The sequence below is a fragment of the Cydia fagiglandana genome, chromosome 18 (genome assembly GCF_963556715.1).
Source record: "Cydia fagiglandana chromosome 18, ilCydFagi1.1, whole genome shotgun sequence".
NCBI lineage: Eukaryota > Metazoa > Arthropoda > Insecta > Lepidoptera > Tortricidae > Cydia > Cydia fagiglandana.
The window spans coordinates 2,916,293-2,934,706 of record NC_085949.1 but is presented as its reverse complement, the minus strand read 5'-3'; the positions used below and the strand labels follow the sequence as shown (position 1 = coordinate 2,934,706).

Genomic DNA, 18,414 nt, shown 5'->3' with positions numbered 1-18,414 from the left:
CATTAGTTGTTGTTGTTTTGACAACAAACCATAGAAGCGGAGCGTGAAATTCGTGATCTAAACTCGTAAGCGCCATGAACTTTACGGCGGTTACGACATTTTGGTCGCTTGGTATAGGTTGCGATTGCGACCATTTCATTGTTAGGTGTATGGCTTCTCCTACATAGTATATATATATTTATATATATACCGCCTGTTGTTACCTCTACTGTCTTTGTTTATGTTATTGTCCATTTATTGTAAACTACGTGTATGTGAGGTGTGCAATAAAGAGTATTGTATTGTATTGTATTGTATATATATATATATATATATATATATATAGTACCACCTTAGAAAAATAATCAAAGTGCAAAGGATGCAAATGAAAACATAAAGTCGCGATACACAACCACGCACGCGATACACGGCCGTCGTGAACGTTGCTCGCACTGTTAGTGCTTGATAAAGGAGACCTAGGCTCTCCGAAACATGTCGCGCGAGTGACTAAAAATAAGTGAGTCTAAACCGTAAAATTATTCAAGAAAACATACGTGTCCAAACTTCCAGTTTCATAATTAATTTTTCATTTGTTTTAAAAGCGTATTCGTACGCGATTAAGTCTCGCCTCGATAAAACAAACGTTGGTTGTTTTACTATCCACATGCAGAGAGCTGTGTTTGGTCTAACTTTGGAAAACTGAACCTGATCATATTAAAATTACAATGTTCTACTATGTACCAAGTAGAAGTTACTTTCGTTACATTTAAACAGGATATTGGTTTTTGGTATTAAATGTTACCTAGAAAATGGATCCCAACGGAAAGATTTAGACGCGTATTCTAATTGTAATTCTAATTGTAATATGTATTTTTGTATTGTAATATGTATACTGTGGAAATATAATTGAAAATAAATATAATTCTCTAACAGAGTTTTTACGATTCGCCCCCATAAGAAGGCGATTATAATTTTTCGTAATGTGTCCGTTAAATATAGGTACTCCAATAAATATTATAATTGATTCTATTACCTCTTTATTTTATAAATAATTGCCCAGTTATGTTAGGTATTTTCCTGTGCCTGGTTAAAAAGTTGTATCTACTAATTTATCATAAAAAATGTGGTCTGATTTGCCTGACTTCCCTACATATGAATTTAATAAAACCTTAAAGTAAATCTCCGAGTAATTTTAGTGTATCTAGGTACTTACAATAATGGATGGTGTTTAGCAAAAATGTGTCAACCCACATTTATTTTGCAAAAATATGTCAAGTCAATAAATTGACGCTTAAATTTGACATTTTATTGCAATAAATATGAATGTGGGTTAGCACATTTTTGCTAAACACTATCCTAGTATCCAGATTAATAGTAAAAAGAACTTAACTCCGAAGCTCGCATCAAATCCAATAAACCATGATATAAAACAGCGCTAGGACTTATTTGTGTGAGTTCTGAACATCTGCTTCGTCTCACGAGATATAAACATTTCGGGCTTTGTGAAGAAAACAGGACAATAAATTAACTTAATTTTTACAAACTTAATTAGACACGTGTTTTCAGAAAAATTCAAACTTGAGGCTTGGCGTGTTTAAGAAATCTGAACAGAGCCATGAAAAAATGCGGAATATATTTGCTGAAATTAACAAAAATTACTCAAGACTTGAGTATATAAGAAAAATGTTACCGTATTCGTAATTGAAACACACAGCGCCTAAAAGAACACAATTCACCGATATTTCAACTGTCGTAAAAATGAAACTGTAAATCTAACAAAGCTTTTATACAAAATAACATAAAAATCAACTTTCTTTGCTTGATAATAAGAAGCAAATCCAGACATAAACATGCCTTTGTGACCACTTTGTGACCTATTTTAGATATGACTTTTTGTTTACCTAAACACATTTAAATAATATAAACTTTCAGGCCGATTCTATCTAAATAATTTGTTATAGTTTTGATGTCGTGATGTGACGTGAGTCCTTGACACTCGCAGTGCATCACACGCGCACCCATAAGTGCTAGCAAAACGTCTAATGACACCACTTTAAAACGTGCACGCGCGAGGACCAAACAGTGTGAGCGATTGTTACCGTCGTAACGACATCCTAGCATTCCTAGTTAGCCTAGTCGGTAGTGACCTCGCCTACTAATATGGAGGTTCCGGGTTCGAATCATAGTAAGGCCATTAATTTGTGTGTTTATCACAAATTGTTCCTGAAGTTATGCATGTTTTCTGTGTTTTTAAGTATGCATTACACTGTCACGTGTTTCTTTATTATCGTATCGTCACCTAGTTCCCATAGTACAAACAGCAACTGCTGTTTACGTCGGTGGACCTTATTACAAAAGGCATAAGGTCCACCGATGTACAGTTAACAGTGTGGGTGTCGTACAAGCTTTGCTTAGTTTGGGACTAGGTCGATTTGTGTTGTCTCCAAATATTTATTTATTATAAAAATATCAAAACCTTAACAAGACGTTAAACCAGGACCGGCCTCTTTATCAACAAAGGCAAAATTTATTCAAGGTCAAGTTCAAAGGTCCGTAATAAGCCCAAAACCTCCACACAATGACATCCTACCCTTACATCCGTGAATAAGTTCAAATTTAGGAAAGGTTTATTCCGCACATTGCTCCTCTTTTCAAGATCTTACTTCAAGCTGAAGTATATTTGACCATCACAGCAACCATTCAACCAGCAACCGCTTGTACACTCAGCTGCAGAGAAAAGGTACCACCTCTGTATTCAAACTTCTATGCAGGGGTGGTACAGTCAGCAGCAGAAGACGCTATACACTCCAGGTGCTCAAAGAGAGGTAAACGTTTAAACTGTCAAAAAGTTGTTGACTGTCATGGTAGCATTTACTTGTGAGCGCTCAACATATCACAAATATCTTAACAGTCGCTATTCATTAATTTCTACACTTACAACAAATCATTGATACCTTAGCTGTCAAAAAATCATTGGTATCTAAGCGGTCAATGTGTCAAATATATCTGAACAATATGGAAAAATAGACGTTTAAAGCATACATGTATGGTCGTATATTGAATGAATAATAGCTATGCTAATTTCAGGTAAAGCGTTTTGACAATCATCGAAAGCAGTACAGTCTTGTCATCACATACATCTATCTCAAGTTTTGCCCTTCAACCATTGACAGAGGCCTGTCAGTCAGCTTACTGCAAACTATTTCTTTTATTTAATAGAATCATCAAAACGAATGAGTGACACATATTAGCGAAAGCTAACTGAAGCCGAATTTAGAACCAATTGTCAAGGCACGTTGTGGTCTTGTTACTAAGGCGTTTGCTTTTCAAAGCAGAGACCGCGGGTTCAAATCTCAGTCGGATGCACCTAGAGATTACAGCTTTTTTTTTGGGTTTCATTTCTATTATTACTTAATTTGTGGTTTTATATTAATTTCGGATACGTTTATATGTTTTTTGAAGATATGTCACATGTAGAGTATGTACGACTTTCTATCAGGACGTTGTAGGTTTGAACCCGCAGTAAGCGTTCCTTAGATTACTCCTGTGCGGAATGCCATTTGATGTTTACTGCTAGGTTATACTGGTTATAATAACAATAAGTTCAAAGATACACGGTATGTTGATACATACTGTATATCTTTGAACTTATTGTTAGTACGAACGTTAGTTTGAACGAAAGGCCAAGAAAGATGTTTAGGTCATAGGTACTGAACAACTTTTACTACGGGACCAACCCCGAAAACGCGGAAAAATACTTGGAATTTTCATACATTTTGCTGGCCTCATGTTGAAATTTTCTATGGGAGAGTAATTTTTTTCCGGGGTTTCGGGGTTGGTCCCATAGTAAAAGTTGCTCAGTATGACCTAAACATTAATGGGTCTCTTTCTTGGCCTTTCGTTCTGATACATACTGTAAGTATACATATAACTCTGTATACTCTATCCTCGCTGCTAAGTTGTAAAAACAAAATTCGTCATTCCTATGGTCGACAGTTAGCATATTACGTACGTGTATATGCATGGCAGTGATGGTTTTAACGGCTAGCCTCTATTACAAAGCCATAAGGTTTATGTGTTAAGTTTCAATTCTATTATTTTCGTTCCTTGATCGATTCGGAGCATCGTATTTTAGTACTATATAGTATATTTTAGTACAATAAGCGGGTTAAATCAATATATTAACATATAATATGCTCTACGATTTGGAAGAACGGCCGCCTATGACAGTTAAAATAAATAACCTATCATTCTCGTAAAACCTACTTATCCCTTTACGGCCGGGAAAAATATTTTGGAAAAACTAATAAAAAATACATGTGAACCGTTTTCATTTGTTATAAAATACACGTAAAAAATGATAAAAAAAATCCAACGACCCTTCATGATAAAAAAAATCGCATGCACGAAAGTGACGTTCAGGATTTATCTGTAAATGCACGAACGTGCAAATTCATTTGGATTTGTAAAATGATATGAAAAAAACGCAACATTTTACACAACAATACACTAGTATAATAATAAGTGACAGAATTTACATAATCATCACAGTTCTCTTTAAGAATCAACACCGAAACGATTGTAGAATGATTGAAAACAATTATAAAGTAATCTCAATTCAACTACCTACATCATATAGAAATCGTTGAAAAAGTTCTCATAAAATGAATATTCATTCATTCACAAGTAAAAAGAAAGTATTTACATATGTTTAATATAGTTTATAACTAATTCTGGAGCTGTTACATCAACGATTTGATCGAATCTTTTTCTCTCATCTCTTCACAACCCTAATATTGATTGTGCCTGAAAACTTGAACAGTTAGAAGTCGAGGAACATAATTTACTGTCTTTCCAGTTAACTAGAACGTTATTTAATTTGTCATCATCAGCCGACTCTCTCCACGTCACATATCATTGTCGTCTTTGAATGTCAAACTCGATCTGTCAGTTATTCGATTCACCATTACTTTACCCGTGCTGTGTCATCTGCTATGATTGAGTTTTACAGCAAATAATATAGTTGTAAAGAATCTATGACGATATAAATTAACTACCTTGGCATATACTTCGAGAAAAGATCGAGTATAGACCAACAGCTGGACCTAACCCCAGTGACATAATATCACAGCCAAACTGCTTTATATGGATGTACCGAATTCAAGCATAAGTCCGGCAGAATTATAATCACCATGCTTTTAGCCCTACTGGACGGGTTTTATACACCACGACCTGACACAGCGAAGCTAGAACATCGTCTGATTCTTGGCTTTCATAGTGAATCCATTCCAAAAGCGAATAAGGGGAATGAAGTCGTCGTAAAATCTTCTTCAATATTTGATACCTATATCACCATAACACAAAATTCAAAGAGTTTGTCTGGCTCCTAATGGACGTCTTAAAACATACAAACCTAAGAAACGGAATATATTATAAAATGATCAAACATATGCTATCTATTATGATTTAAGTTTTTGCGCAAAAGCCGGATACTCACAAACTTGCAAATAGTTATGACAATTGAGTCACGGGCTACGGCCGAACCCACAAATTCGTGCACTTATTTTTTACGAGCATGTAATTTTCCCTAAATAACATATTTTTGCGCTAATTTGTGCTTAATAAACTCATTTAACTCTTTTACTGTAATAATTAAGTATTAAATAGCAACTTTGATACCAAAATTATACGATATTATGAACTTACGTGTGTCACTACTCACACCAAATTACGCCACCATCTTCACCACTGTCTTGCGACCGACTGATGCCATTGACGGTATTTAGTACTCAAACGTGTCTCTAATATCTGCAGTTTAGATCGGAATAGGTTTGAGCTCGAAAAGATGATTTGCTTGCGGACAGGATTTTTTAAAAATAGTTTGCAGGATTATACCGAACCGGTCGGAAAGGGTTATTTATTGTCTAAGTTTGACACTTGACGATAAAATACTTCTTTAAGAAAGGAGGTGTCAATTCGTAGCTGCTACAGTATTTTTTTAAAAGTTAAACAGAAAAAATGTTGATGCTTAGTTACCATTGAAATAACAACTGCTTAGCAACTTACTGGTGGCACCCTGGCTGCTGACGTACGTGATTGGCAGTGTGTGTAGGTATTAATGACAGCAGCTTGAATTTGAGTGCTTAGTTACCACTGAGTTTCTAACCGTTATTGTCATTGTGATTAAATAAGGGTGTATGTGTTAAAGAAAAACTCAGAAGTTAAGATATATGTGACGAACTGAAAGCCTATGCTAAAATGACAACTTAGATGTCCTTATTTTTGTGACGATTGAAGTGTATATGTTTTCTTGGACACCTTACCCGCTCAGGTATATCTGATGCTGACTGTACGTTATTCATCTTTAAAGATAGCAAAAAAAAATTCTACAGATACCCATGTCAAAGAGATATAACAATTTGTTAAGGTTTTGATCTTGTTTTGTTACAACCCTGAGCAATCCCTCACACTAAAGGCCTGTGCACACCGGCTGCGTGTGCGTGACGTGCGCGTGCGGCGTTGTAGTATACAGATCCTTATGAGAGTTGGCACACCGCTTGCGTGACGTGTGCGTGTGCGGCTCCAACATTTTAGCGCACGCACACGCGCACGTCACGCACACGCAAGCCGGTGTGGCTCGGCTTTAATTGTCCCCGCGTGCGTGTCATAAAGTTGTGTCATTAGACATTCGGGAGTCGTTTCTGTGTTTATTTTGAGACGTTGTCATTTAATATATTTTTTTCCCCACGATGCTCGGAACAAAAGATTTCCAAGCACGATTCGAGCTCCAAAGAAATCATTTTGTCGAACAACTTTCGCCTTTTGCACAGAAATTCCCAACTCTGGAGCAAATATCTCGGACGGCCCCGATTCATTATGCTTTCAACTGCGAAAAGTAATTCAAAGTTGCTTCCTCGAGATGTGGAAGTGACTGAGAACTTTCAACGCGAACTGGATGTTTTAATGATTAATTTTTTTTGACTTTGGAAGCTTGACAGAATGTATGAGTGCATTGACTTTGACCTTTTCAATTGTTTAAAAACAGTTAAAAATGAGTTCTTGACAATTAGCAAAATACACGAAAACAGTCAATGTCCTAGACCAAGAACAGTCTGCAACGATTTTGACAGCATACGCAGTGCAAGTGTTATTTAGTCGTCATAATTTCATAGAAGTTTGAGGAGCGTGGATGGGGCAGGCACAGGCGCGGAGATGGCGGGATGACTTAGACAGCTCCCTAAACAATTGGCCGGAGGCAACACGATATCGAGAGATGTGAAAATTAAAAAGTACAATATTCACTTAAAATCTCAAGCACGGGCAATCTAATCAGCAAGCCTATTATGGATCGCCACATTTATCCACGTGATAAAACAACTGTCACTTTTTAACTCTGCGGTATAGAAAGAGACGGACACCGTTTTATCACGCTGTCACGTAGACAAATACGATCATCATATCCGTACAGCTTTCTCTATAACGAGCCACTGCAACTGATTATTAAAAAACCGGGCAAGTGCGAGTCGGACTCGCGCACGAAGGGTTCCGTACCATAATGCAAAAAAAAAACGAAAAAAAAAGCAAAAAAAACGGTCACCCATCCAAGTACTGACCACTCCCGACGTTGCTTAACTTTTGTAAAAAAGCACGTTTATTGTATGGGAGCCCCATTTAAATCTTTATTTTATTCTGTTTTTAGTATTTGTTGTTATAGCGGCAACAGAAATACATCATCTGTGAAAATTTCAACTATCTAGCTATCACGGTTCGTGAGATACAGCCTGGTGACAGACGGACGGACGGACGGACGGACAGCGAAGTCTTAGTAATAGGGTCCCGTTTTACCCTTTGGGTACGAAACCCTAAAAACGAGTATATGGAATCTCAATGCGAATGGTCAATAGTGCTTGTGAACATAGATCGTGATTGGTCCAATGCTCCGTTAATTGTCAGTTATGCTTTCTGATTGGCTGGGCACTTGCAACGGTTGGCTCAATTTCAAGATCGACGATGTCAAAAGTATCTGATTATCAGATTCGTCCGACCGAATGTTGTAATGCAATTTGACATTTTTGAGTAGGTATCCTATATGAAATGCATAATTAATGAATCGTATACGATGCGATGGCGCCAAATACTAGATTTGTTGTTTATTTTAAAATACACACAACACAATCCTTATTGCCATTCTACTTAGGTAGATCTAGAACATATACAGAATATAGGATTGGGAAAATGTAATAATAATAGTCCTCTAATATGAATCAATTTAATGTTGTATCCTTTTTAACGTAGGTGCTACCACAACGAAACATCAAAGGTTTTTTCGTGAAACCTGTAAATAGTTTAATAGCAAAAATAAAAGTGAATTCCAGAGAGTTTTTATTGTAAATATTCAAAGCGAAACTACAAAAAGTACGTTAAATTCAAACCAACAACAACTACCATTCCTTTAGAGTATCGAACATTCTGAATTCTCAATTGTGAGGAGTTTGTCGTGAATGAAAAACTTCACAAATATCCGCTAGAACAATGGAGTCAGGTGCGTCTCAGAGTTTACTTCGGTCTCACAGACCGAACCGAACCATAAATCGAAGTCATTCAGTCTAAAGTGTTATTCTATGGAACTTGCTAACTATGTAAACAAACCGCCATATTGAAACTGTCAAAAATGATGAATTTACTAGGGACTTTTGTTTACATAGCAAGTTCTATAGAATGACACTTTACTAAGCTACATTTTGGTACGAATGAACGAATGAGTGAATGATATTAACGTGCATGATATTTACTTTAAGCTTAACTTGAAGAAACTCTTTGATTAATGTTGTAGTACGGTACGAAAAACCTCACTTCTTGCATGTGTTGTTGTGTGTATAATCTCAAGTAACAATTTTTCAGATGAGATGGCGGGACAATCTCGATATATTCTGTCAGGAGTGGCAGAAGTATGCATTGGACTGATCACAGTGGCAGGAAAGAGGGGAGTCCTTTGCCCAGCAGTGGGACACACTGACTAAATGGGCTAATTAAATAAATATTTACGAAAGCAACATCATGAAGTTTAGTAATTGATTTTGAGTAATAAGCATCGATACGAAACTGGACTAATCCCAACTTTACTTGTAATACAAGTGGAAGTCCCTTTTTGACAGCTTTTGTTAGAAAGGGACTTCCACTTGTATTAGAAGTTACAAGCTTTTGATGAACAGGGCATTGGTCGCAGAACCAAATTTTTTTTCGCAATAATCTTTCCTCCAAGTTGTTGAAAGTACTCTACAGTTAGTATTTTTTTTTTTCATTAAACTACCTACACGTCATGATTTTCCTCAAACGTTTGAGCAAGCTCTCGAAAATCCAAATATATAGACGAGAATAAGGTTGAAAATGTTATAATTAATTCTATTTTTAAATAAATCTGTTTTGCCTCTTTGTAATTTATTGTTGTAAAAATTTTAATTAAAAAATAAAACAAAATTGCCTTTTAGTCGTTAAATTAACAATCTCAAAACAATTACCCACTTACCTACTCAATAAAATTACATCATGCCTCCAAAGAAAATTAATTTCAAAGCTTGTATAAGAATGAAGAACATCACATTCGCTTAATTTAAGTTAATAAGTGACATTAAATGAGCACTTAGGAAGGTTGAGTGACTCTTACATTAACTTTCTTCAATCGTAATTATTTTTTTTAATAAACTTAACAGTAAAAAGATTTTTTAAGGGGGAAATGATGACAGTTTGAATTTAATATTTTTGCGACTTCTTGGAATATTAATTTTACTAGTCTTTGCCATAAATCATTATAATTATAACTGTTTATACCTAAGTTTATTCATTTTAATAGTAGTAGTTTTGTTAATGAATAAATCTTAATAGTCTCAAGATTGACCTCATCAGGCAGTGATCGGGGATTTGGTTGCTACTAAAGATAAATGTTTTTTAGGGTTCCGTACCCAAAGGGTAAAACGGGACCCTATTACTAAGACTTCGCTGTCCGTCCGTCCGTCCGTCCGTCCGTCCGTCTGTCACCAGGCTGTATCTCACGAACCGTGATAGCTAGACAGTTGAAATTTTCACAGATGATGTATTTCTGTTGCCGCTATAACAACAAATACCAAAAACAGAATAAAATAAAGATTTAAATGGGGCTCCCATACAATAAACGTGGTTTTTAGGGTTCCGTACCCAAAGGGTAAAACGGGACCCTATTACTAAGACTTCGCTGTCCGTCCGTCCGTCCGTCTGTCACCAGGCTGTATCTCACGAACCGTGATAGCTAGACAGTTGAAATTTTCACAGATGATGTATTTCTGTTGCCGCTATAACAACAAATACTAAAAACAGAATAAAATAAAGATTTAAATGGGGCTCCCATACAACAAACGTGATTTTTGACCAAAGTTAAGCAAACGTCGGGAGGGGTCAGTACTTGGATGGGTGACCGTTTTCTTTTTGCTTTATTTGTTTTTTTTTTTTTTTTGCATTATGGTACGGAACCCTTCGTGCGCGAGTCCGACTCGCACTTGCCCGGTTTTTTATGTTATGTAATGTTATGTAAAGTGGGATGGAGTAAGGAAGAAGAAGAAGAAGAATATTTTTAGTAGGTACATAATTGTATTTCAAAAATATTTGTGAAAAATTATATCCATATCCTTACTCCCGTACCCATACAAAAAATTCTACTAGATCCCGCGGCGTTGCAACCAAATCCCAGATCACTGCTCATCAGATACAGTTGAGCGTAAAAAAAAATAGATTACTTCTGCTCTTGAATGTTCTAAAGACGACACAGATGACATTCATACAAACCAATAAGTACATTTATTATTTACAATAATTGTTGACTTAGGTGCCGCACGTTAACATACGCTCACTATACCTATGTGATAAACATACCTATGTATTTATCTATCATACCATTTCAATAATATTTAAATAATTTATTAATTTACATACTTTTTTGGATCACAATACTGCTCTTGAGGCCTTTCTCGAGGAACTTGCACTTTAAACATTTGTAAAATATTATGAACAAAAGCTTTTAAAATACGAAAATTGCTTCTAAAAATCGGCAGTAGAATGTTTGAGGGAACGTTTCGATTACTTTTTATTTATTCAAACGTAAAAAAATAGAAAACATAATATTCGCGCTCCCGGGCACGCAAATCCATTTGTTTCACGCTTATACCCTAAATGAGAGTGAGAGAAGAGCATGAACTTACTGGGCCTTAATTATTAAGTACGTCTACGTACTATACCAATGTTATTTTTAGTATTACCCAGGTGATTCCGCCATTTATAAAAAAAAATAACTAACTCCTTCTAACAAAATTCAGTTTGATACCACCCTCAGGGTATAAGACCAGCCTTGTAGGAGAGAATTCGCAAAAACTCTTCGTGTTCAAAGAGCGCGCAACGCGGAAGCGAGACAGCAGCTTAGCGAGACATACCCTGATTTGGACGATGGCGAAGCGCATACCTGGAATCCAATAAAAAAAATGAAAACTAGTTTTAACTGGGATAGGTATTTCAGTAAAAACTAGTTTCCTTTGTGAAAACTAGTTTTTACTGAAACTTACCATACCTAGTGCCTAAGCTGTTATAATATAAAAAAGTTACCTATGCAATGTCGAGGTCCCAATCCGAACGGCATATATGCGCATGAGTGCCTCGCTGCTACATTCTCTGGCGAAAATCTCTCAGGATTAAACACCTCAGGGTTAGGGTAGTATTTCTCATCAAAATGGATTCCATGCACGGGTACTATCACTATCTGCCCTTTCTTTATCGTAAGGTCAGTCTCAGGCACTTCGTAGTCCATTTGGGCACATCTTTTCAATTTATCTATTATCGGATACATTCTAAGCGTCTCATCAAATACTTTTCCCATATAAGTTAACTCAGATATAACTTCTAATGACATCTCTCCATTGTGCTTTTTTAGAACTGCATCTAGTTCTTCAATTACTTTATTTTGTATGTCTTGGTTTAAAGCTAGCTGGTATAGAAGAAAACCCATCGTGGAAGCACTGGTTTCGTATCCCGCTGCATAGAAAACAAAAGACTGTGCTGAAATTACACTGTCATTCATATCCAGGATTAAATTATCGTCGTTTTTCGTTCGACATTGAATCTCCTTCTGCCTCAGAGCCAGAATCAAGTCCATAAAGTCGTTCCTTTCTGTAGGTTTGCCTTGCCTTTGACTGATGATTCTCTTTGTCAAATCGAAGAAGAATTCTTTAACTTCTTTCGGGAACTTGGATCCACCCATTTTTTTAAGTATACCAGGGTACAACATGTCTAAAATGGAACTGGAATTGACTGTGAAGATCTTCTCGTCTATTCTTTTCAGCGTGTCTGCTAGTTGACCGTATGTGTCCATGTCTAAACCGAACGCGCACGCTGCTATTGTCGCTTGCGTGTATTTTTGTACTAATGAATGCACTTCATGCTCGGTATTATCTTTAGTGATCAAGTCTACATAATTTACAAACTTTTCCGCTCTTTCATTGATCAGATGCAGCATGTTTCTCAGCTTCCCTGATGTGAACAGTGGACTAAATCGGGACCTCAGAACTCTCCAAGTATCACCGTCAGCGTGGAATAGATTGGCACCCATATCTTTCTCTCCAAACTTGATTCCTCTATCAGCGAACATGTCAAAATCTTTTATCAAAACATGCTTCGCTATTTCTAAATCTCTAATTAGAATGGCTGGTGTTTTCATCAAATATATGCCAACAATTTTTTCTTCAGGGTAATCTTCATAAAACTTTTTATATAACAAACCAACGGGCACTCTTCTTAAGGCGGATTCTTTTAAATTTCCGAAAAATGGTATCGGTTGTGGTCCAGCAATATTTTTTGTTCTCCAGTAGTCCAGTTTATTGGTGAAGTGGCGGTATAAGAAATATACTAAAGTAATTAAGAATAATGGAACGTAGAAAAGAGGCATCTTTATCTGATGATGTGACTTATGCAGTAAATAGTCTAGTTGATTATGAATGCAATTAATTTACAAGTCTAATGGAAATAATAATTAGTAGAAATAAGAAAGCAGTAAGACGTGCATAATGTTCAAAGTGCATATGTACTTATATACCGTCAGCAAATAAAACTGAAATAAGGTTTTAATATTGTTTTCGATCACCGCGATCTATCGTTACTCATAAATAGGTACAACTATTCAATCGGATTATGTCACGTCACGTATATTTAATATAGGTCCAAGATGACCGGTTTTGGCCTAGTGAGTAGTGACTTAAGTGACTATGAAGTGAATATATGAAGCCGATGGTCCCGGTTTTAAATCCCCGTAAGGGCACTAGTTTTTACGAAAGCAACTGCGATCCGACCTTCCAACCCAGTGGGTAAACTAGACCTTGTTGGAATTAGTCCGGTTTCCTCGCGATGTTTTCCTTCATCGAAAAGAGACTGGTAGATATCAAATGATATTTCGTGTATAGGTGAGATCCGACCTCCGGATTGAAAGTCGCACGCTCTTACCTCTAAGCCACCAGCGCTCAATTTCAGGTGTTTTTTATGTATGTACTTAAGTATTTATATAATTTATTTTACTTTCCTCCGGCTGCCACCCTAAGGCCACTGAATTGTCAAACGTTAAGTTTTGACTGACCGCGAGATACCGCAAACTGTACAGTGCCATCTCGTTTACCTATCAAATTTGAAGCCCAAATTATATAGTCTTAGATTTTACGCATCTTACTCAATCAATGTTTCTTTGGTTGAAGCTAAATCTATCAGTATAATATTTTCCCCAAATATTGGTTGTTTGTTTATACCTATCCATAGCCAAAATATTTCTGCTCCGTCAGTACTGAAAATAATGAAATGCCAATAATAATGTCAATGTTTACACAAGTGGCGAATTGATATCAATTATTACGTTCAATAACAATGTCATCAGATAAATAATGTTTGACGTCAATGGGCCCTTGCTTCGCTGTCTAATTTATACATCAGGTTTTTACTTTTATTCATAGGACAAACAAATTATAGTCAGACCAAGAATAGTCTGCAGCGGATTTGATAACCCACGCAGTAAAAATGTTAATTTAAACGTCAAACTTCTATGAACTTATGATGTATAAGTGACACTTGCACTGCGTAGGATATCAAATCCGCTGCAGACTTTTTCGGTCCGACTCTACAGACATTTGACCCCCGAGCTAATGCCGAAAGAGAGGTCAAAATAATGTTGACTGTCTCGAGGCAGATGGAGATATAGACGATGTAATTACCTCTCAAAAGCTGTTAGCGGTTAAGGTTGCCTCGGGTGATGGCGTTATTATTTCAACTCAATCATAAAGGTGGCCATCGACGAGCCTTCCAACAATCCATATAGCGTGGCTGCAATCCAAAATCGGCCCGTGAATGTCAAAAACGTACAATGTTTAACATTAGGATGCCGTCCATTTGGATGAATCCATTGTAACGGCATCCATTTGGAAGGCTCGTCAGTGGCCTGCTTTAGATTAGAACGCAATGATTCTGCTTTCAGATGTAGGATGTAGGTACAGTCTCCATCAGATATATCGGCGCGGCCAACTTGGTCCCAAAAATCCGAACGCGCCTCTATTGTCAAGTCGTTAGATATTTTTGAGCACCTCGGCCGCTCCGATATATGTATATTATGTTGTAGTGTCAGTGGCGGATTTGCCCTAAGGCCCAGTAGGCCCGGGCAAAAAATTAGGGGCGGCAAATTGTGACAAAAAATTTCGATGAATGATAACAAGAAATAACTTAAAATGTCGTCAATATGATGGGCGCTGCGAAAGGGGCGGCTATAAGGCTTGGGGCCTAGGGCGGCAAAGACTGCAAATCCGCCACTGTGTAGTATTGTTGGAGTAGAAAGTTTTCCTGGCTACCTCAAGTAGAAAAGAGTTTCAAAAAACATGTTTTTGGCAAGATGACATTCTAATAAGTATAAAACACCTTATGAATATATAAATACAATTATGGCATTGTAGTACGAAGCGAATGAATAATACTTATCAAGAAACGCTGGACAAAAAATCTAAGGTATGATGGAATATATTTGGCGAAAACTCACAGAAGCCCATATATTATTTTTACGTATTTTATTATAAATTACAATAATTACAGATTAATAAAGAAAAAAAAATGTGCATTCGGTAAAAAAATATACCAGATCATGCATGGCCGGGTTTCATCGTGTCCACGAATTCAGGACATTTAAAACCATCCGATAGCTAATAAAATGCGGAGAGCGAAACGAAAAAACCTGCAGTAAGATCAAGCATTTACTGACAACTAAAGAAACAAATGTAACAACAATATAATAAAATGACAAATAGACAAAATTTATAAAAAATATATAAAACCTTACATATTAGTCCTCGACACATCGTGTAGTCTTTAGTATCTATACAACTTTCAATAAAAAGGCCCAAAAGCGCGACCACCCTAAGGCCCGCAGTCGTGAATAAGCACGAAGTATCTGGCAAAGAGGGTTGTATTTTATTTGGCCTGAGCACTTCAAAAAACCAATCGCTCTTGGCACGAAGTGATCGATTTGGGTTGTCTACAGCGGATGAAATAAAATCAGGCTCGGACCAACAGCCCGCTGGGCTTTATTTAACTTTTTTTGGGTTCCCTGGTCAGATTATAATGTATCACTCTAAAAGTGTCAAAGAGTTCAGGGTAAATTGATTACACAGAGCTACATATATCTCTCGCTTTGAATAAAAAATATATATTGTCTTCGGTTACCGCGATACCTACTTGGAAATATATCGCGTAGGTTCACTAAATTCACTACAAGTAATGAATTTAAAATACACCCCAACGTTTCTAACTCATTACAGCTTTTACATAGTCAGATTGCATTTTATCCCATAATATAAAACTAATTAAAAATATATATATTCACAAGCTTTTGTTTAAACCAGAAAAGGAACAAAAAGCATCATAAATAACTTATGGACACAACATGAGAGGCGGAAAAGTTTGTATAAACTAAAGTTAGTGAATACTAGGTTAGTAGAATGTCCATAACTGCGGTTGTTCTCACCCCGTTTTTATTTGCCGCTGTTTTTATTTCCATCGTAGTTTGACTGAAAGGTTTTATGTTGCGAGTGGGATTTGAATTCGTTAAGTATTATAGAGCTCTGGGAGCCTAGTTCAGAATTCTGATTTAAGAGCCAACAGGAGTGGTCATTTCTCTATACAAACGTACTCAACTGTTTCCTCCGTGGGTTTTGATGCTACAGCAATGTTTTTTTCAATACAGATTAACATTGTCAATATCTGTGTCGGACTATTTGGCTTTTTTTTATATTTTTGTTTTTTAAGGCGCTAGAGCCCTTCAAAAATGGCCAAAATGGCCTAATTGACTATGCCGCAATGAGAGACGTAGTATTCAAAACTGATATCAATTAGTCAAAAAAGCGAAACAGTCCGACACAGATAATATCATTATAATTTAGATTTCCAAGTTTGGTTAGGGTTGGTTAAGTTTTGGAGGAGGAAACAGTCGAGTACGAAACCTCGATTTTTGAGATTTTTACGCGGGATTTTTCGCCTTGTCCTTATCGCACTAGTTTTAGGAGCCGCTTTCGTTAGCGAGATGGGTATATTTACCTAAATAATTTAAAACTCAGCTCCTGTTTCGTCTTAAAAATGTGTTATGGTTTTGAACTGGTTTTGTCGACCTTGACGATTTCGCATGCTCCAAGCAGCGTGGATCTTTTAGGTCGTATCAAAATCGTAATAAGTTGTTGGATCAGAATTGGGCTCTGGGAGCGGATTCCGTATATTAATTTTATTATGATACCGGTTTAACTTAACATAAAATTATTGTAGTTCAAGATCATCAAGTCAGAAAACATTATACCTACGCTAATAATTTTCATCATTGTGAAAGATGCTACCGCAGAACACGACCAATATTTTCTTTTATATATGAATAGTTTTCTATTATTTTACCTCTGTACTTATACTTCTGATTTCGTTTTTATATTTAGGTAATCTAAATATAATTAATACGGAAATTATGTTCCGATTTGTAATTGATTTTCACTTTCTTAAACTTTTCAGTAATTTAGTGAATATAAGTTTGTAACACTTTAGGGTAGGCACCCAGTGTTATAAACGTCTGAATGTTATTATAGATAGGCACTTTATAGGTTAGAAAAGTAGATGTTTGTTTGATAAGAATTTGGTGGTTAATATACGTTCTACACGAGTATTAGAGTAGATAGGTCAAGGTCGGAGACCAGTAATGTTGTTTTTAATCTTCACATATACGCTTTTGGCTATATTTAGAGGATAAAACTTACCGGAATGGTAGGTCATCAATCATATATAAATCGTCGCATTTAGCGCATCCATTGTTCGTTCCTGCATTGTGCTGGGACATAAATACCTTGTTTTCTTTGGAGTTTACACATTTCACAATTGAAATACATTTGTACATGGTTACACTACATATAAATAGCTTTGACTTGGTAAAGCGGGTTGAATCGGTGTTGTTTATTACTGTCGCAGTAAACATTGACGTCTGTCAATGACAGTTGGTTTGTTGTCTGTGGTTTTGCACAGACAATCAGTCATACATAAAGAGTATTTATGAATAAACATTTGGTATGTGTTCTTTTATATTTTGCAATTCGTAGTTATAAATAATGTCCTTATTTTTAGCTTTCGAAATTAGTAATTCTTTTTATTTTTGGTGACTTCGGTTTTCTGTAAATTGGATCCGGTCAGTTGCGATGTCATTGAATGGGAGGTTTTCCATTCACCACTTTGTCTGTGGCTTTTGCCATTTGATTTTTCGCTTGATCACTGGGATATTCCGTGACAAGATGTAAGACGTAATTTCGACATCAGGTCGGCAATTAATTCATGGGCTTGGCCCAAAATATGATTAACCTAGCTTCCTATGCGCCGGTAATGGCGGCATAACCTTTTCACCTCTTTCAAACCAACTTGCAATTCCTTGACAAAGATGAGACATCATTTTGTTTCACCGCGTGTGCCTACGTCGCCACGTCTGGTGTCTAATATAAGGGACTCGGCTTAGAAACCGGTAAGGATTTTTTAATCTCATTATTTCCGCAAGCTAAATCGCGCGTTGTCCCAATTAAATATAAATATAACTTTTTATAACATAACCTCTCTAAAACCTAGAACATTCTCTTTGTTTCTAGGGTTCCTTTGGCTAGGCCTGTCTTTTGGCTAGGCCAGTCCTTTGGCTAGGCCTACTTCTTGGCTTGGCCTGTCCCTTGGCTTGCCTTCTTCATCTTCTTGGCCCTATGGCTTTTGGAAGATCTAGGGTGGTGTCGCACCATGCTAGTTGAGAAGCCGTCTTCTCCACTTAATTTTTGGACTCGAGGTGAAGTGTTTATACGATAAAACTGTGAGTTAAAAACTTATATTTACATTAGT

The 18,414-nt window shown here is 36.5% G+C and overlaps 2 protein-coding genes across 2 annotated transcripts in view; both read right to left on the bottom strand.

Annotated features, from left to right (window-relative positions):
- Positions 1-18,414, bottom strand: part of LOC134673238 (neural cell adhesion molecule 2-like) — a 448,161-nt gene that overhangs the window by 262,407 nt on the left and 167,340 nt on the right. The window lies entirely within an intron of this gene.
- Positions 11,298-13,005, bottom strand: LOC134673671 (cytochrome P450 6B1-like). The gene is made up of 2 exons (XM_063531682.1): positions 11,605-13,005; positions 11,298-11,464 (listed from the first exon to the last, which is right to left on the bottom strand). The coding sequence occupies exons 1-2, from the start codon at positions 12,938-12,940 to the stop codon at positions 11,298-11,300; spliced, it is 1,503 nt and encodes a 500-aa protein (XP_063387752.1). The 5' UTR covers positions 12,941-13,005.

What these genes read in the sequence shown, in the direction of transcription:
- LOC134673671 (XM_063531682.1), bottom strand. Translation starts at nt 12,940, where the DNA reads ATGCCTCTTTTCTACGTTCCATTATTCTTAATTACTTTAGTATATTTC. An exon ending in GGGACCTCGACATTGCATAG is followed by an intron (nt 11,465 to 11,604) that starts GTAACTTTTTTA and finishes ATTGGATTCCAG; the next exon opens with GTATGCGCTTCGCCATCGTC.